The sequence below is a fragment of the Peromyscus californicus genome, unplaced genomic scaffold, assembly GCF_007827085.1.
Source record: "Peromyscus californicus insignis strain IS unplaced genomic scaffold, ASM782708v3 Scaffold_7__1_contigs__length_154581171, whole genome shotgun sequence".
Lineage (NCBI taxonomy): Eukaryota > Metazoa > Chordata > Mammalia > Rodentia > Cricetidae > Peromyscus > Peromyscus californicus.
Window position 1 is genome coordinate 101,591,717 of NW_026294595.1, and position 20,629 is coordinate 101,612,345.

General features: G+C 46.5%; 1 protein-coding gene across 1 annotated transcript in view; it reads right to left on the reverse strand.

The window, feature by feature from the left end:
• Ncaph (non-SMC condensin I complex subunit H) overlaps window positions 1-18,083 on the reverse strand; it is a 29,351-nt gene extending 11,268 nt beyond the window's left edge. The window contains exons 1-12 of the mRNA XM_052724084.1: window positions 17,989-18,083; window positions 12,106-12,346; window positions 11,623-11,713; window positions 10,626-10,718; window positions 10,002-10,140; window positions 9,105-9,229; window positions 7,694-7,883; window positions 6,197-6,288; window positions 5,268-5,473; window positions 2,840-2,988; window positions 2,226-2,332; window positions 1,217-1,339 (exon numbers count right to left, since the gene is read on the reverse strand). Of these exons, the coding sequence (XP_052580044.1) occupies window positions 1,217-1,339; window positions 2,226-2,332; window positions 2,840-2,988; window positions 5,268-5,473; window positions 6,197-6,288; window positions 7,694-7,883; window positions 9,105-9,229; window positions 10,002-10,140; window positions 10,626-10,718; window positions 11,623-11,713; window positions 12,106-12,346; window positions 17,989-18,007 (1,575 nt within the window). The 5' untranslated portion in view covers window positions 18,008-18,083. The remainder of the gene's footprint in view (window positions 1-1,216; window positions 1,340-2,225; window positions 2,333-2,839; window positions 2,989-5,267; window positions 5,474-6,196; window positions 6,289-7,693; window positions 7,884-9,104; window positions 9,230-10,001; window positions 10,141-10,625; window positions 10,719-11,622; window positions 11,714-12,105; window positions 12,347-17,988) is intronic.
• Window positions 18,084-20,629: the final 2,546 nt, after the last annotated feature.

Consider the following 20,629-nt stretch of genomic DNA (forward strand, 5'->3'; position numbering starts at 1 on the left):
ACCTCCTGCAACTCCAGTTCCAGGGGAATCCAAGGCCCCAGGCTGCCTCAGGCTGTGCACTCCCAAGCTCAGACCCTCATCCGAATCTACATAGTTCAAAACAATGAATGCATAAAATGTAAAAAAAAAAATAAAAATAAAAATAAAAAATAAAAGACATTGGCTATTTTAAAGGGATTAAATTTTTAATGTGTTTGAATTTGTAAAAACTGTGGGACATTTTTTAAGATTTATTTATTTTATGTGTATGAGTGCTCCATCTGCATGAATACCTGCATGTCAGAAGAGGGTATCAGATCCCATTATAGATAGTTGTGAGTTGTGAAGCACCATGTGGTTCCTGGGAATTGAACTCGGGTCCTCTGGAAAAGCAGCCAGTGCTCTTAACAGCTGAGCCATCTCTCCAGCCCAAGTTATTTATGTATTAATGTGAGATGAATAAGAAAGGAAAGGTTGTGGCTTTTTGTTTGTGTGTCAAGTTGACAAGGGGTCAGCTGTACCAGCGTGTTTTGTGTGTCAACTTGACACAAGCTAGAATCATCAGAGGAAGGAGCCTCAGTTGAGGAAATGCATCCATGAGATCCAGCTGTAAAGTATTTTCTCATTTAGTGATAACTGAAAGAGGGCCCAGCCCAGAGTGGGTGGTGCCATCCCTGGGTAGGTGGTCCTGGGTTCTGTAAGAAAGCAGGCTGAACAAGCTATGGGGAGCAAGCCAGTAAGCAGCATTATGGCCTCTGCATCAGCTCCTGCCTCCAGGTTCCTGTTCTATTTGAGTTCCTGTCCTGACTTCCTTCAGTGATGAGCAGCAATGCTGAAGTGTAAACTGAATAAACTTTTTGCTTTTTGGTATGGTGCTTTGTTGCAGCAGTAGAAACCCTAACTAGGACATGCTCCTTGGGAAATTCAATCCCTAGTTCCACAAAGAACTTAAGCACGTGTAAGGAACAGACAAAATGACGAGGAAACTATAAACTACTCCTGCAGGTGACTCTGCAAAAGTGGGACTACGGAAGCTGGGTGTAACCCACGGCAGAGCACCCCAGGTGACGGCTCTCCAGTCAGTCCTCTCGCTTTGCCTCACCCATCTACCCTCCAGGGTTCCTCCTTGTCTCCCTCCTTCCCTCCAAGGTGCTGCCCAACAGTGACACTATAAGCTACGGGATCCACACAGGCCATCAAGAGACAACAGCTTAAAGGAAGGGGGGCACCATCTTACCCTTATGCCTGGTTTGAGGTGAAGCTGGACCAGAGTATCAGCTTCATAGTGGAAATCTGTGGGAAGAGTCGTGGCTTTGCAATTCTGGTTCTCCAAAGTGGACTTGGTCAGAGTGGTAGCAGCCTAGTCATTAAAAAAAAAGAAAGCCTTCTTAGTAACAATGATATACATCACTCTAAAGGAGTTTAGGAAGGGTGTGGGCATTACATTACTCTACTCCTTGCAATTCTCTGGTCAGCATAATGAAGTGACTGTGCTGGCCAGGAGAGGAGGTCTGTAATCGCAACACTCAGAAGGCTGAGGCAGGCATCCTGTCATGAGTTCAAGATCCACGTGGGCTGTAGAGGGCATGAGACTGGGCAACAGTGTCACCCTGTCTAACGTTCTAAGCTCGCCTGTCCCTGGCACTGGCTTTGGGACTATTTCTCAGTGGTCCCTTAGGGATGAGGGAGAATGAGAGTACTAGTTTATTAGTTAAAATTGTTTGGTGTTTTTTTTTTTTTTAATTTTTCGAGACAGGGTTTCTCTGTGTAGTTTTGGTGCCTGTCCTGGATCTTGCTCTGTAGACCAGGCTGGCCCCGAACTCAAAGAGATCCGCCTGGTTCTACCTCTGAAGTGCTAGGATTAAAGGCATGCACCACCACCGCCCAGTTTATCAGTTAAAGTTATAGCTGGGCACCGGGGCACATCTGGGGAGTAAAGGCAGGAGGACCAGAAGTTTAAGGCCAGCCTCAGCTATATAGAGAGTTTGAGGGCAGCCTGTGCTACATGAGACCCTATCTCTAGAAAACAAAAAATTAAATATACAATAACTTTCTGCTTATTTCTTTTGTTAGGGAGTCTATGTAGCCCCAGCTAGCCTGGAACTCAGAGAACCTCTGCCTCATGAGTGCTGAGATTAAAGGCATGTGATGCCACACCAGGCTATACAGTGATTTTTGAAAACCCTGTCTGAAAGGGCAAAAGGAGTGCAGAGTAATCTCAGAAGGCACTAATGTCTGGTACAAACCTTTGTTTTCTGAAAATATGCATCAAAATCAATATCATCATCAAAATTAATTTCGAAGTCTTTCTTTGCACTCTTCTTTCTGTTCTCCACGTAGGAGGCAGTGTCTTCTGCAGAAACAGAGACAGTTTACAGCACTCTTCACCTCTATGCCAACATTGTTCTCATCTTACATCTGCTAATGGCCTGGTAAGCACAAGGCAGCATGTGGCTAAGCATCACTACAGTGGTGGACTATGGCAGAATCACAGGCCTCACATCCATCTAAACTTAACATCTGTGCTATGCTAGCTGTATGCATCAGTACATGCTCCACTTTCTTACAGAGCCTGGAAGGCTAGAGGGGACTTCCCTTGTGTCCCCCCACTTACGTCGTGCTGGTACTAGGAAGCAGAATGAGGTCATGAGGCCTGTTCTCCAGACTCTAAGCCTTACTCTTGCCACTCAACATTGACCACAGTGCAGCCAGGAGGCTGGCTCAGCTCCCCTGCTTTAGCTCCTCCTCAGGAGACACAAAGAACAGAGACCAGCAGCATCTCTGCTCCCTGCTGACTGCAGACTGGCAGGCAGTATGTGCTGGACAGCATTGTCTTCAAGTCCCACCCACAAGTACTCACGCTTGGGTCTAGGCCGAAAGCGCCAGTGATCTGGGCCAGCCCACATCTTCATGGTCCGGGGACTGAAATAGGAGTATTCTCCAGGTTTCATGGATAAAAGGGAGCACATGGTTTGGACGTTGCTGTCCCCGAGGGAAATAACTTCTTCCCTTTAACACATACAAATCATTTGTTCATGTATATTGCACAGAATATAAACCATAAATTTACATGTAAAAAAACTGATGTTACTAAATATGCTACCCACCTCCTCTACCACAAAGGATCACTTCCTTCTTTTTCAGTTTTTTTATATTTCATTTTATATGTATGGGTGTTTTACCTGCATGTATGTGTGTGTACCACATGCATGGCTGGTACCTTCAGAAGTCAGAAGGTACCAGGGCATAGATTCCCTGGTCCAGTTCCAGGGCTGTGAGGCACCATGTGGAGTCTCTGGTTCCAGAAACAGCCTTTCTAAGTCCAAGCAAACCCGTCATTAAGAGACCACCAAGTTTTGACTTGTTTAGTGTTGTTGCCTAATTTTCTCACAAAGTGTTTATAACTATACAAATATGTTTGCTGTTCCAAAGTGCCTTGTAAATATTAATCTACCCATCTGAGGGACAAGAAAACAGGTAGAAAAGTCAAGGATTTTTTTTTTAAAGATATAGTCTCCCCTATGTAGCACTGGCTGGCCTGAAACTCATGACATAGACCAGCAAAACACCAATGCTGGCCTGGGTATGGTGGCAGATGCCTATAATCCCTGAACTAGGGAGGATGAGGCAGGAGGATCCTGAGTTTGATTCTGGGCTATACAATGATATTTGGCCTCAAAAAACAAGCAAACAATGCCAGAGCTGGGAGCTGGACACAATTCTCTGAACCAGACTTGGGTCTTTTCACACATGGTTTATGCCACACAACATGACAATCCTAGTTCCCATTCTCTCACTGATTAGGGTCCAGACACTGCCTTAGTTCCTCCTAAGAGTGGAAAAGATGTTCCATTTTACATACTTAGTCCCCCAAGCACTTGGGGAACCCCTTTAGTAATGTTAGGTCACCCAGCTTCATCTGTCAGCTTGGCAGCTCTGGTGCCTGAGGGAGCCCTCTCCTCAGGCTGAGGCACTAGGAAGCACATTAGTCAACTCTGCCGCCCTGGGAGGATGACGGTGGTGAGTGAGGAGAGTGCAGTCTTGTGTGTGAGGACCTTTGCACTGGCACTGAGCTGAGCACAAGTCCTTTCCACACACTCTACAGAGTAAGGAAAAAAAGCTTTAAAAAGGGAACTGGCACTGGGCGTGGTAGCACACGCCTTTAATCCCTGGGGAGGCAGAGTCAGGCGGATCTCTGAGTTCAAGGTCAGCCTGGTCTATAGAGCAAGTTCCAGGAAACCCTATCTTGAAAATAATAACGATGATGATGATGATGATGATGATAATAATAAAAGATGCAGACTGGGAGCCGGGCGGTGGTGGCGCATGCCTTTAATCCCAGCACTCAGGAGGCAGAGCCAGGTGGATCTCTGTGAGTTCAAGGCCAGCCAGGCCTAGATCCAGGACAAACACCAAAACTACACAGAGAAACACTGTCTTGAAAAACCAAAAAGAAGCAGACTAGCCTTCTCTTTAGAACTTTAAAAACAACAAAAATGGACAAACCAAAAACACAACCAATCAAACCAAAAGCCCAAGAGACTCTGTATTTCAAAATTAATTTTTAAAATTAAACTACAAAACCCTCACATTTCAAGTGTGTGGGACCCTATGCTGTCAAGGACAAGGACCTAGGCTATGTCACAGACTACATATGTGTAGTTCCACAAGAAGCACAGATGAAACAAGACGGCTGCAGAGCCTCTCTCCCTGGACCGCATCTGCACTCTGCTGTCAGCTTTGGGCGGTTAGGCACTTACGGGCAAAGGTGTGAAGAGCCTGTCTCCCTCCCCACAGCCTGGCCTGATGCTATGCAGAGAGAGGCCCTGTAGGCTTCCAGAACTCTAGTCACCAATAAATCCTCCAACACATTCTGGGTGACAGGTACCCCTTGCCCAAGTCTATACAACTAACCAAATCTGTACACCTGTACCCTAAGGCTGCTCTACCCAATCCTCACCCTCTTAGGGGCATCTCTGTTCTACCACCCCTAACGTCACAGGCCACTCCTTCAGACTAGCTGTCCTAATGCCACTGAGCTCACGGTTTCCTGCAAGCCAGTCCAGAGGCTCGGTCAGCCAGCCGAATACTTCACTAGTTTAGGCAAGAAGTGGTGTGAGCTCTGCCTGAGCAACGGTCGGTCAGTTCTATAACGAAGTGGCACCAACATGCAAAGCCAGGTGTGACCCTCAGCCACGTGGCTCAGCCCATGTGTGTGCTATGGCACACCAGCCCAGCTAACCGGAGCTGGAGGCCTGTTTGGAACCTTCTAGGACCAGGGGCCTTACCGGCTGCTTTGGACCTGGCAGAGCTCCTTCCAGCTCCCCAACTCCTCATGGTCCCCAGCTGCAGAAGGGTCTGGCTCATCGTTGTCATCAAAGTCTTCCACCCCGGGCCCATCAGGGACGTCCCCTTCGTCACTGTCTTCAACCTCAGCGTTGATGTCAAATACCTGGTCGTTCTTCTTAAACTTGTCCACCAGGGCCGACACAGACTACAGAGAAGACAGGGCTCTTCAGCCGTCCCCATTCTTAGGTCACCCCAGCTCATCCCTGGAAAGCAGCCGTTTTTAGCTTCTCCTTTCCCTGCCTCCCACCCCCCAGCCCCACCTGCTAGAACCAGCCCTCTCACAAGAAGTTTACACTGTGCAGTGCAGGCTGAAGCTGCTTTGTGTTGGGCACATTTTGAAAAACACAAAACAGGAATCTGCATTCATTAACTGCATGTTTGGAGAACAGTTTTCCATGGAGACCATTTATGTTGGAAGTTGTAGTAAGTAGGCTAAAGGGAGCCCTGCTAAAAATACACAAAGGAAGGCTTTTAAACATGACAGTTTCTCAGGAAACAGTGTGCCAGGGGACTTAACCCCCAAAAGAAGGAAATGCCTCTAGCCTGACAGCAGCTGGAGACAAGAGGCTACTATGATAAGCATGCTCAAAAGCAAATCTGACCCTAAGGGAGCAAATAGGACATGGAACTGACCTCAGAATCCACAACTGTCTGATGGTCCTGCTGGGGTTCACAGCCCCACCCTCCCAGCTAGGCTGAGAATTCCCAGAGAAGTGCCAAAGGAAATATTTTCTGTACTCTTGAATAAATAAAATTGATGCCACAGTTTTGGTTCCCACTGGGCAGAACTAATCTTAGGCTAGCTAACTGAAACCACCAGCCATTGGAAAATGCCCCAAGCCCTTATAAATCCAAAAGTTGACCACACCTCGTTATGTGTTTCACTGTCCCATTTAGTAAACTGGAACTCGGCCAGGGAAGGGCAGAGCTGGCGGTCCTCCACACACTGCTGCAGGGGCGCTGCAGGGACAGCAAGGTCAAGGAAACATTACAGGTGGGCCGAGTTTGCCGCTTTAGAATGACACGGAGGGAGAGGCGGTCACCTCACTGTCCCGCAGAGGCCGGATTGCCAGTGCTGGCTGGCTGCCAACATCCTGCTGCTGGACCATTTGGGGGTGCAAACAGACACAGGTGCACCCACAGTGGAGGCAAGCTAAATGCCATTCCCAGAGCTAACTGCAAAGGAAAGGTGGAGGCATGGACATTTGATTCTGAAGTGAGCTCTAGAGCTGGGTGTACAGGCCTTTTCTTAAAAGCATACTGAGTTCCTTAGTAATCACATAATGGTACTTATTAAAGTAGCTACAGATGACATACATCAGAGGATCACAGCCCTAGCTGAGGGCATAAACACTGAAAACAAACTGTTAGCACAACAGTTATGCTGAGCAAACGTCTACAAGAGCAGAAAGGATGAAACGGGGGGGGGGGGGGGGGGGGGCGGCTAGTGGTGTGTGCATGTAATTCCAGCCCGTGGGAGGGGAGGAAGAAGAGGGAGGTACAAGGCTGGCCTGGTACAGCAGGACCCCTTTAAAAAAGTGACAAGAACAGGCGCCATAACAGCTGCAGCCCAGAGGGAGAAGCTCCATTCCATTCAGCACACAGACATGCTCACAAACATACACAGCTATGGCACTGCAGCACATGGCGGTGACTGTTCCCTGCACCATTCTTGGAAGAGCTCGTGGTCAGTAGGGAAGAGGGAGAATTGGGGGGAAGATGCTGAGATCTTGTCAAGTCTGAGGAAACTACTAACAGGCGAGGTCAGTTCTTAGACTGCCACAGGGCTTGAGAACAATTCACAATACCCCCTTTTCAGGACCCTGGGAAGTGGGAACAAATATTAACAAGGTATCTCTGTCTGGAGAGACGCCTCTTTCCTGCACCCCAGCTCAAACACTGACCCTCCAGGTAAGCCTGTAAATACGAGTTGGCTGTAAACAGTGAGTACATGAGGTCCATGGCATACAGGCATAGTGATGGCTTACTTTTTTTTTTTTTAATAAAGATTTACTTATTTATTATGTATACAATGTTCTGTCCGCATGTATGCCTGTAGGCCAGAAGAGGGCACCAGATCTCATTACACATGGTTGTAAGCCACCATGTGGTTGCTGGGAATTGAACTCAGGACCTCTGGAAAAGTAGCCAATGCTCTTAACCTCTTAGCCATCTCTCCCGATGGCTTACTATTTAGACTCCATACTGCAGAGAGGGGGAAGTGAGCGGTTGGTAGGCACTGCCAAAGATCACCCAATTTGGCTGAGTAACCAAAGAAGCAACGAGAACAGGACAGGCTACCCCCATGACTATGAGAAGCTTCTCTAGTGACGGAGATACACTGATAAAGGGTGATTCTACTTACCTTCTAAATCTGTCATGTCTACCCAACCTAAATCTGGCAATTCCAGAGGTTCTCCTGAGGAGAGAGAGTGCATGTCGGAAGGAAAAAGCAGCTCGCTTTTATAGTCCTGGCAGTGAAGGGTGGAGAGAAATACCCCAGCTGTACTGCACTCATCAAAGGAGGCCGCAGTCTTCTGAAACATAGGATCCACCTGCGTGCAAGAACAGGGAACCAAAGAATGACAGCAGGCAGCAGCAGCAGCAGCAGCAACAGGAAACAAGCTCATGCACAGGTCTGTCTACAAGACTGAACGTCGTGCATGGTCAACTGGGGAGGACTTTCTGAGTCATCAGGTAAAATCCTGGCTGAAGAAAGGCAGTACACGGTCAGATGGATGAGCGATGAGAAGTGTATTTCCAATCTCTTTATCTACAGCATACATGGACAGACGCCCTCTGGCTAGTTCCCTTCCACAGGCAGTTTTTAACAGCTACTTCTAACAAGCCCAACACAGTAAAATGCTATCACAACAAATCCTGTTGCCTTAACAAGCTATTGGGATGGAGCTAATCACAAGGTTCTATCCTTCCTATGTTTTGGGGACTTCTGATTACGGTGGGGTCCTACTCTATCCCCAAGTTGGCATCTTACTCAAAGCCTTCTGCCCGAGGTTCCTGAGTGTCAGGATTACAGGTATATGGAACCACATCTGGCTCACTACTGTTGCTCTGAACAGAAATAGTTCTAAGATTGGAAGAACCCAACCAGGATGACGAGGTGAGGAACAGGCAGTCAGCAGGGCTGGTGGCTAAGCAATGGCTGGCAACGGTTGCAAGGAGGAAGGCCCAAGGCTGGGTCAGGGAGGGGAGGCACAGTCATGTGACACCAACCCAAAGGCAGAGCAATGGCTCAAAAGGAGGAAGTCACTGGGATCCTACTAGGAAGAGAATACTGCGTTCAGGTCTTACTGATGCTTTGGGATAGGTCTTCCAAGGAGAAACAGGGCTTGAATCTGATAACACAGATGTGGCTCCCTGGCCTTCCTTGGAGGTTATGATCTGCCGTCTTCATGACCCCATCTCAACATCCTGGGTCCCAAAAGGACATGTTTCACACCTCCACATCCTCTCATCTCTCTTGTCATCCAGGCAACCTCACAGCTCCATAATCATTCTCCCAGTTCACTTACCCTCCCACCCTAGTGCCCCTCATGCCCCTCATGTGACTGACCTCACAGAACACTGGTTATTGTCACTCCTAGTCCCTTTCTCAAATGCTAACCAGCCATGTTCTCCCACCTGGAGCCCAGACCTACAGTCATGAGTCTGCAGTTAATGATCGAGCCTTTCTTCAAAGCTCAGTCCAGCCATAAATGCCGACCCCATGGCCTGCTCTGCCGAATCAGAGCCCACACAAGCGCATACTTCCTCACCTCACACTTTCGATCTGCTTCAGACACATTGATGTTGCTTAGGTTCTGCTCGATGGTTTTGCAGGATGGCTTCTTCTTTGGCTTGGCAGCCTTTTTAGTTATTCCTGGTTCAACAGCACTTCCATCTAAAGGGTAAGAGCAGTTCTTGAAAGCCTTCTAGAGCAGTCATAATTTACACAGGAAATCCCCTCAAGTTAACAAGCTCAGCTAACCTGCTGCTTACAGAGTAACTGGATTAATAGATAACACATTTCACTTCTAATGAAAATCAATTTCTGGTTGGGTGGTGGTGGCGGCACATGTCTTTAATCCCAGCACTTGGTAGACAAAGGCAGGCAGATCTCTGTGAGTTTGAGGCCAGCCTGGTCTACAGAGTGAGTTCCAGGACAGACAGAGCTACACAGAGAAACCCTGTCTCAGACCAAAAAAAAATCAATTTTCTGAATACACCAAGCAGAAGCTCCCTAGTTAGTGTTTACTAAGTCTTGCTAAATAATTTCTAAAAGCTTTTAGACAGTTCTTTTTGAAGAAAAAGAACTAGTACTGTTGAAAGCAAGCTCCTATAAGGATAATCAAAGGCCTTTAAGAGACAGTGAAACCATCCTGAGAAACCCTAGCACAAAAGGCAGGTATGACAGCTGCCTAGGTTGGACGAGGCTCCGTTCAGTTCCCAGTAAGTCACCCGTCCCAAAAGACAAACAGTTGTATAAAATAGTTCACCATCCATCAGGAGTTCTCTACAGAATCCAGTAAGCCACATTTCCTGTATTTTCTCATGGAAAACCACATTCTGGAAATATCCAGGCCTTCAAAAAAGGCCTGACCGACTTCCTGTGTTTTCACCCTTGCCTAGTACACACTAGAAGTAGCCCCTTGAAGCCAGCTCCCCCTGCGCACCTGCACCATGGCTCTCCTCTTCCTCCTGAGAAGGTGTGTCCTTGCCCAGCCCCCCAAGGACTCTGTAAACATCAGCATGGACAGCATCCACACGAACGGCATAGATCTTGGTGCTGGCATCCAAGGTGCCGGCAGCCACCTAGTCCAAAAGTACAGCTAGATTCATGAAGATGCACAGGACAGCACTTGGACGGGTAAAATCCAGCTAGATTCATAAAATATTTATTGAAGGAAAAAAAAAAACCCTGAAAGGTGCTCAAAGACTGATGGGAAATAAAAACATGTTTTTCCCTCTGCATTTCACCCTTTGGGAAAAGGGTGTAAAGGAGCTGGGGCTGGAGAGATGACTCAGCGGTTAAGAGCACTGACTGTTCTTCCAGAGGACCCTAGGGTTTAATTCCCAGCTCACAACAGTTTGTAACTCCAAGATCTGACACCCTCACACAGACATACATTCAGGCAAAACACCAATGCACATAAAATAAAAATAAATAAATTATCTTTAAAAAAAAAAAAGGAGCTATAGTACTGTCTCATCAGGAAGGCTCTTGTGAATTCAAGTGTGTTACACTAAGCATTCAATATAATTGAGTCAGCTGTAAGGAAAGTACCCATGCTTCTTACTTTAAAGTTGGTTGGTTCTGTGTCCTTCTGCTTAAGAATCTCCGACATGAAATCAATCAAATGTAAGCCAAAAGCGTTCTTAGTGGTGATTTTCTAGGGGAAGAAATTCCAGAAAGGTTTATTACTCACAGGTTCAGCTCATATAAGCTCCTGTAAACGACACTGAAGTTTATCAGAAATACCCCCACTGATCTCCATTCCCACTTGCAATAGAGCCAAATCCACGTGCACTCGCCTCCTCAAAGGCTGAAAACAGAGAAGTCATGAGAGCTCACTGCGCACAGGCCTTGCTCTAAGAACTCTGTAGATGCCTGTGAGGCAGGTACTCCCCTACTCTCCCTTTAGAGGAGGAACCTGGAGCAGGGAGGTCAGTGATTTATCACAGTCTCCCAGTTTATAAGTGGGAAAGAGAAGGTTCTAGTGCAGGGTGGCTCCAGAACTTATTATTAGTTTCTAAACTCACACCAGTTGTCTGTAAGTCACGTGGCCGTGTTAGATGTACTACAACCAGTAGGCCATTCACAAGCAGCAACATCAAAGCTTCCACCAAGAGGCCGGGCGGTGGTGGTGCACACCTTTAATCCCATCACTTGGGAGGCAGAGGCAGGTGGATTTCTGTGAGTTTGAACCCAGCCTGGTCTACAGAGCGAGTTTCAGGACAGGCTCCAAAGCTAAACAGAGAAACCCTGTCTAGAACTGCCCCCCCACAAAAAAAAAAAAAAAAGGCTTCCACCAAAAACAGTAAAGCCACACTGAGAAAAAAAAAAAAAAAAAAAAAAAACAGCATTAGGTAGCCACACTAGAGAATAAACAAACCATCACTTTTTTTTACCTAAATCAAGAAAATCCTGTCTCCCTCTGATCAGATACAAAATCATAGTTGGGCATGTTGGTACACACCTGAAATGAGGTGAGGCAGAAGGATCAGAGGTTTGAGGCCAGCCTGAGCTACAAAGCAAGATCCTGTTTAAATAAATAGAAACCAACAAATACTCACATTTTCAGTAGAAAGCTTGATACAGGTAGAGTAATGTTCTGTGATCTGTGTGTTTGTAAACTTGGATATGGTAGTTGAAGCATCAATATTCCTAAATGGAAAACAAAAATTCTAGCAAGGATCTACAATACAGTTACTTCAAAACACAAACCCAGGAGGCCAGCAAGATGGCTCAGTGGGTAAAGGCACTCGGTCGTCAAACCTGATGACCTGAGATTGATCCCTGGAACACAAAGTAGGACAAAACTAACCCCTGCAAATTGTCCTGCCTTCCACATGCACTCACATGCACACACATGTATGCACACACATGTACACACACACACACACACACACACACACACACACACACACAGAATAAATATATTAAAACAAAACGAAACGAGAAAACTCCTGTGCCCAGAATCAATGAAGTACTACGGAGGCACCAGGACCCCTGCAGCCATGCCACCCCAAACAGAGCCCATGCAGAAATGCGCTCACCTGTTAGGGGAGGCCAGCAGGTGAGTGGAGTCTGTGCTGAACTGCAGGTCAAAGACCCTGGAGCGTCTCCGCTGCAACCGCTCCTTTTCATCATCATTCTGAGGAAAGTCTTCAAGGACTGGAGTGTTAGGAGTACTGAGAGGGGCCTTCCCGGTCCGGGGCACTGACAGCACCCGTTCCAAAGGTGACAAAACACCGGGCTGGTGTCCACGGGTCTTCGGAGAAGAGTTATTCATTGTTTCTGGCGGTCACAGAACAAAATACTTGCTCAAGAAACCTTCAACAGAATTATTTTCTATACCCAAAGGGGACTTAGGCTTGTCATGGGGCCCATTGCACATTCTCTGCTAAGTCCTAGAATCATGATGCTAGACACTCTACAGTTTGAGTTTCTTGGTGGGGTAGGAGTGGGGAGCAAAGAGAAAGGTAACAGGACAAATATCCACTTCACAGCTACTGTATATATTCAAGCACAGCCAGGAAAGGAGGAGGCAAGACTGGAGATGGAGTTGAGTGGGAGAGCATTTCCTAGCATGTCTGAGGACAGACAGGCTGCACTCCCAGCATTGCCAAGGACAGAGAGACGGATGAGACAAAGTTGCTGCCTTTGATAAGCTCACAAACCAGAAGAACATCTGTCATCCACAGTATCAGGCCAGGGAGATATTGGTGCTGAGCAATGATGAGGGTAGTCTGTAGTCAAACAGGCTGGGCTCTAATCCCAGCTCCTCCGTGTATCAGCAGGAAGATGGGGAAAAAACAATTGAAATATGTCACACAAGCACACACACACACACGCACACGCACACGCGCGCGCGCGCAGAGCATTCCTAAGAATTGGCCACATATCACATGCGATCACATGCAAACTACAAAGGCCTTGAATGGTGACTACATTAGCCAAGCAGACAAATGCAGCTTCTGATGTGATACCACAGGAAATTCTAATAATTTACTTTTATTTTATGTGCATTGGTGTGTTGCCTGCATATATGTCTGTGTGAGAGTGTCAGATCCCCTGTAACAGGAGTTACAGACAATTACAAGCTGCCAATGCAGTGCTAGGAATTGAACCTGGGTCCTATTAACTGCAGAGCCATCTCTCCAGCCCCAACTACAGGAAACTCTTAGAATCACCTAGGAAATGGATTTGCCAGAAATATCTAACCTAAATGTTACCTTTTATGAAATATAAGAGCAGAGGAAAAAGTTAGAGGATACAAATAAACATTTAGCTAAATCTGGAATTTACAGTTTACAAAACACTAGTTCACACCTGTAATTCCAGCATCTAGGAGGATGAGACAGGAGAGTTGCCAAAGAGTTCAAGCCCAGTTTGGGCTACACAATGAGACATGTCTCAAAAAACGAAATGAATGAAAACTTAGTATCATTAAAGACAAGAACACTGTGGTAGAAGCAGTAGTTCCCTGATTAAGGCATGCCTAAATAACCCAGCAAGGACTGGTGCACCTCAGACTGAAATCCAAGGCTTCTGATTTAAAGTCTATTATGGGCATCCCATTATACCACAGCCTCCTCGGCTTGTGCCTGAGTACTGGTTATCTAGAGGACACGAAGCTCAGCCATCCTTGGGGTACTGGTCCAGCTAAGCAGTGTTGAGACACTGACTGTAGTGGTGCCAGGGAGCACAGAAAAGAAGGGCTAGGCTGAATGGCACGTGCCCATAACGCTGGGTGCAGGTAGGATACTGCAAGTTTGAAGCAGGCCAGTTTGTGTAACAAGTTCCAGGCAGGCAGGGGCTACACAGTGACACCCTGTCTCAAAACAAGTAAAAGTAACAAGCCAATTATCAAAAAAGCCAGGGGAGCTCTTTTGGATGAAAAGAAACCAACTGATCATATAAACCAAAAGCAGCATATAGATACTCTCAGCCAATCCCTGCTCAAAAAGATAGCTAAGAGCAACATTGGGGGGAAATTCTGGAGATCTAGAATAAAGTCTAGACCTTAGTCTAAGAAATTGATTTTTTACTATCTTAGGCACCACAGTGACATGAAGAGGGTCATTGCTTTGAGGACATGCATGAGAAACAACTTAAGTGTGGAGTGATCTGAAGAGTGTAACTTGCTTTAAAAGTAAAGGCGGGAAACCGTTAGCAACTGCTGGACTCCGGGAGTGGGTACAGAGTATTTCTGAAAAGTCGGAAAACAGATGGTGTGTGTGATGGGCATACATGTTTGGGGGAGGGGGATGAAGCAGGGAAGGAATAAGGAAGACAGGAACTGTCAGTAAAGTCACTTTTGGGAGGAGTCTTTGATTTTTTCTTTTTTTTTTTTTTTTTAAAGATTTAGCTATTTATTATATATACATATTCTCATTACAGATGGTTGAGAGCCACCATGTGGTTGCTGGGAATTGAACTCAGGACCTCTGGAAGAACAGTCAGTGCTCTTAACCACTGAGCCATCTCTCCAGCCCCAAGTCTTTGATTTTTTCAAGAGAGGTTCTCTGTGTAGCCCTGGCTGTCCTGGAACTTGCTCTGTAGACCAGGCTGGCCTTGAACTCAGAGATCCACCTGCCTCTGCCTCCCAAGTGCAGGGATTAAAGGCGTGCGTCACTGGCAAGGTCACTATAAATACTGTAGTCAGAGGAGGCTTTACCAAAAAGGTTACAGCAGAATCAAAGGCACGCAGAGTCTGGGAAAACCACATGGAAGCAGGGGACACAAGCCAAAGGTGGGAACATGCTGGCACACATGTGGGCCCAGTGTGACAGAATGCAGTAGGCCAGGCAGCAAGGCCTCTCCAGAGCAAACACAGCCTCAGGCTCTCCAGGGCCACGGAGGAAAGAACACTAGAGCCTGACTCACGGCCACTGTAACAACTTTACACACCCTCCCCCCTTAAAAAATATTTAGACAGGGTCTCATGTAGCCCAGGCTGGCCTCAAACTCTCAACAGCTGAGAGGACAACCTTGAACGTCTAATCTTCCTGCCTCCATCTCGTGTATTCTGGCATTACAGGCATATGCTACCATGCCTGGTTTATGTGGCACTGGGGCTCAAACCCAGGGCTGGGGGTTGATTACAACCTCGATGCTAGGCAAGCATTCTACCAACTGAGCCACATCCCAAGCCCTGACTTTGCCTCTTAAATGCAGTGAGAAAGGAGGAATGAGCTAAGCTGGGCTTCAGGAGGACAGAGGACCCCTCTGATTGTCACAGTGAGAACACACTGAAGAGGAGACGAGAGCCTAGCAGGAAAACCAATTAGAAGAGGACAGCCAATAGCAGGCTAGGAGACGAGGAGACAGGTGCAGTGCTGGAGGTTAACAAGTGTCCAGACGCCGGAGAGGTCTTCAGAAAAGTCAGCTACAGGTGAAGCATGGTGTGGGGCACGAGGCAAGGCCACAGCTTTAGACTTCTCACATTTACTAGCCATCCAACTGCACTACGCAGCTGGATATCTAATCGTAGAATTCAGGGGGCAATTTCAGGCTAGATAAGTTTGGAAATCACCAACGGAGTGATTTCTCTCCTCTCTCCCCTCTCCCTTTTCCCCTCTCCCCTCCTCCTTTAACACACTGGATGAGCTCTCTAAATAAGTCAATGGAGAAGAGCTGATGTCTGAAACGGGTCCCATAATACTTTAAAAACTATAGGAGAGGGCAACCAGCAAATGGGCTGGGGAAGCACAAGTTGGGAGGAAAAACAGACAAGGATTCTACCAACTAAGTCACTTTTTCTCTGTTGTTTTCATTGTCTTAATGAATACAAGTGAGCTAGAGGGTCAGCAAGGAGAAGGTACTGGAGAGCTCAGGGAAGGAAGAAAAGGCTATCTGGAAAAAGAATGAAAGAAACAGGAAATGTGGTATAACGGATGGACAGTTTGAAGGGCCCCCAACACCAACCATTTGGCATCCCTGAGGATTTTTCTCTGGCCACTGTCAAGTGTGCAGAACAGGTTTAAACTAACCAGGGTTGTGGGCTTTGCCAAGAACCTGTAAAGAAGTAAGAGGACACAGGGAAGCGCATGATTAGAGTGACTGACCAGGAACATAACATAAAGAAGGAACAAGAACACAAGATGGTAATAGGCAGTGGAAAGTGGTAGAATATAGGTTGGCAGAATAAAAGTCTGACGTCTAGGAGTAAGAGAAAATGTGCTGGACACAGAGGGGTGATATTAACCACATGGGCGACAGAACGGTACCGTTACTGCTCATGACTCATTCACGGTGTGGCTATGGCAGTGACTATGACCTACTGTTTGGAGCAAGACACAAGATTCCTGGAAGGAGATAAAAGAACCCTAACTCACACTCATCCCTACCCCTGATTTAAGAAACAGAAAGCACTGCTTCAAACCTGGCTTCATCACTTACCAGCTAACAAAATTTTAGGCAAGTAAATGCTCTGTTTCCGCTTCACTATCGCCCTAAATGGAAGAACATATTATATACCTGGCTTTGGGTATAACCCGGTGATAGAGAACTTGCATAGCACTCATCCTTGGCTGGTTGGTTGGCATGTGCAGAGGTAGGGAGAGGGAGGGAGGAAGAAAGGGAGAAAAGGAGCCAGGAAGGGAGAGAGCAGCTGGGCAGACCTTGCTGTTCCAGAACAGGTGATACAATGTAACCATAATATACACAATAACACTTTATAGGAACATATTAAAAATAAAAGGAGGCTGGGAATATAGGTTCAACCCCTCTGCTCTGCTCTGGTTCGAATTCCTACCGCTCCATGAAAACAGTCTTGCTGTGATTAAGGACAACTTGCATATGGTCAACCAGTGTGGGCACTTCCAGGCTTCCTTTCTCTTGAGACCCAGCAGCATTCGGAATAACTAATGCCCTCCTCTCATCCGGTCTCTCTGTGCTGTCCCGGATGTGTACTGTCCACAAGGTCAGAATTCTCGCCTGCACCCATGGCTCTATGATCTAAATGATGGGGAAATACAAATCTGCCTCTCAGCCTATGGACCGCTGTCAAACTCATCCAGTAGATACAGACCCCTTCACCTGAGCACCTGTCCAGGAAGTCACAGGCAACATGTCCAAAATGGAACTATATTCCAAACCTCTTATCAAGGTCTGCCAGGTCCTGCCTACTGTCCATTCTCACTAAGCTTAGTTACGATGTTCTAGTTAGTTCCTAGCCCAGTCCAGGCTCTTCACTCCTGAATCTTCACTTTTGTACACGCTGTTCTGCCTGTAACGTTCTTTCCAATGCCTGCTTAAAAATCTCCAGTCCATAACGGAGAGGAGTCACAGCACCAGGCCTTATCTGTCAAATACTTCCTGGACTGTCCCAGCTTGAACACAAGCTCCAAGAGGCAAGGGGCATTTATCTGTTTTGTTCTCCCCTCCCCCTGCCTCGCCGCCCACTCTCTTTCAGAGTGAGTCTCACTTATCCCAGGCTAGCCTCGAACTCGCTATAGCTGAGGATAACCTTGAACTTCTGATCCTCCAGTCTCCACCTCCAGTGCCCAGGCTTCTTCTGTTGTGTTATCTCCGCAGCTGATCCAAGGTCTGTCCCAAAGGGAGCGCTCACGACTTCTGAATCAGTTCCAAAATAAAGGCGCGTACGCTCAACACAGAGCGGTCACCACTTCGCTTTCACAGCTCCCCGAATAACGTCCAGTCCGGAGGAAACACCACCTTCCCCCCCTCGTTAGAACGGGAGCGCGGGCAGCAGAGGAGCCCGGCCGCCACCTGCAGCTGCGCCCTGATTGGCCCAGCGCCCCGCTTCCCCCCCCCCCCCACTTCCCTCCTCTCCCCTCCCCCGCCTCGGCCCCTGACCCCCGGCCCCGGGGCCCCGGCCGAACCCCGAGCACACTCGTCCCTTCCGGACTTGCCCGCGCGAGCGCCCCTCGGCCCTGCCCCTGCCCGCCGCGCCTCGACCCTCTCGAGCTCACCTGGGCGCGGAGTCCTCATCTTAGCTCTCCGCGGCTCCGGACTGAGTTTTAAATCGCGAGCGCCAAACGTGGAAGCGCGGTAACCGCCGCGTGACGTCGCGCGGGGGCGTGGTCCGGGGCGCGCCTGCGCAGACCGCATGGGCGGCTGTCGAAAGGGTGGCCCCTGAAAGCTGGCTGCGAGTCCCGCCTGGAAGGCTACTCCCAGTGGGCCTGAGGACCGCACTGAAGAAGTTTGAAAACACCCCGGGCCGCCCCGCCGAGCGCTAGGAGTAGGACGTGTGGATCCCGGCGGGCAAAAGCTCTGCTTTGCTAGAATTTCGGTTTTAACGGGGAGGCAGTTTTCTGAGGAAGTGCGTGAGGTTCTTTGCCCTTAAAGAGACTTGTGCTGCGTGGGTAGCCAAACGCTGCCCTTATTGGAAGTTCCAGGCAGGCAAAAGGAATGTAGAGCAGTATGTTCATGTGTACACGCCCCCCAGAACATTGTGTATATATGTGAATACACCTCCAAGAGCATTGTGTATGCATGTACACACACACACACACACACACACACACACACACACACCAGATCATTGTATTTACCTGTGTATAACCCCCTAAAACATTGTGTATGTATATGTATGCACTTCCAAGAATATTGTGTATGCCTTTATGTATACACACACACATTCCAGAACATTGTATGTGCATGTGTGTATATATACACACCAGATCATTGTGTGTACGTATCTATACACACACCAGAGTATTGCATATGCACATGTACACACAGATTGTTGTGTAAGCTTGTGTATATACACCAGAGCATTGTGTATTCATATGTCTACACACACACACACACACACACACACACACTGTGAGGCGTTTACCCACCACCCCCACAGTTCCCCAGAGTTTTCTTGAGTGCGAGCAGCAGGAAATATTAGATAGAAGGGTTTATTGCGGAGAATCTTGCGGAGATAAACAGATAGAAAATAAAGGGTAACCTTGAGAGGGCCTGGAACCTTTTCCAACGGACCCCGACTGTCTCTGCCTCAGGGTTTTTATAGAGACGCCAAGGGGTGGAGCAAAAGACCTCCCCCCCAGCACAGCTAAGTGCAGACCATCTCAGACACCTGCACTCAGGCCCGTGGTCCTAATCATCCTCTATGCGGACTTGCTGGGTAAAGCTACGAGGAACCCGAGAACGGGCTCCCACAGGTCCCCCTTTCTTAATATATAAAAAAATAACTATTAATGGCTTACAGCAATCTCCATAACTGTTACACCTCCCAATATGGGAGTAGAGGATGATATAGATGGCATTTCTCTTTTGAATTAGGTCCAAGGTGACTACAGCAGTCTTAGCTGCCTCAAGCCCTTTCTAACCCAAAAACTCTTAAGGCGACTACAAACTTAAAGAATCCCTTAGCTTCATCATTACCATTAACAGGTTAACAAATATTGCTATACATAGTCACAATTCTCTCAATCTTACAACTCAAAGCAAACTCTTAACAGAACCATTTGAATTAGCATATATGGTGCTATATATATTTAACAATTTTCTCCGTCTTACAACTTTAACTCAATCATTTTAATTTTCTTGCTAACAGAACATAGGAAAAACTTCGATGCATTCACATCAAACTTAAATATTCCTTAACTCCACAAAACCAGGGTGCATTAATATCAATAGGGTAAATATAATTTCTGCAAACATAATTCAACCTCATAACTCCTCCTTTTCTTTATAATTTTTAAACAAAATCTCAAACCTAGTTAGAAGAACCCAAACTCATACAATTCCTACAAACCCATATTGAAAAGCAATCTTCTCAATCTAACCATTAACACTTTGAAAACTTAGCAAAACATCCAAAAGCAGTTTCTTAATAAAACTCTTTATACTTTAAAAGTAGTCTCTTAATATACCCCATTTGCATTTCTTACTAACAAAAACATGACATTAATCCACTCAAACAACTTTTGAAATTAGACTAAGGAATATTAACTCTCCCCCTTTTCTTTATAATTTAAGCAAAATCTCAAGCCTAGTTAGAAAACCCAAACTTTTAAACAGTGCCATTTGTAACACAAAACCAGTTCTGTAAGTAATTTCATTTTTACATAAACAGTTCCACAAAACAATTCATGAATCACCAATTAATAAAGCATATATGCATACACAAAACTGCATCTTGATTCTAGGTAGAAATAATAAATTTCTTCATTTAAACAGTTCCATTTTTAACCCAATTCCAGAAAACAGTTCCTAGGTCATTACTATAAGTAAACTCAAAATTGTCCCATTGCAATGAAATCTCTACTGTTCATTTCATTTCTTAAGTCCCAAAATTCAAATGATAAATTCTGGTACGAGCCTTCCAAATATGAAGAAATCCATAACCAAAATCTTTTTGTAGTTTTATCTCATTTTAAGTTCAAAAAGTTCAAACAAATAAATCCTGGTATTAGGCTTTCACTTCAAAACATGAAGAGACGTTTTTCAACCAAAACTTTTTGCAGTTAACAATTTTTGTTCAAACAAGCGTCTCTGAACTTATTCTCAAGCCAGAGACCGTTTTAGGTACAGTAGTATTCTAAACCGCGCCGTTTTTGATGTTAGCTCAGATTTTTCTGTGTTGCGTCGATTTTCCAC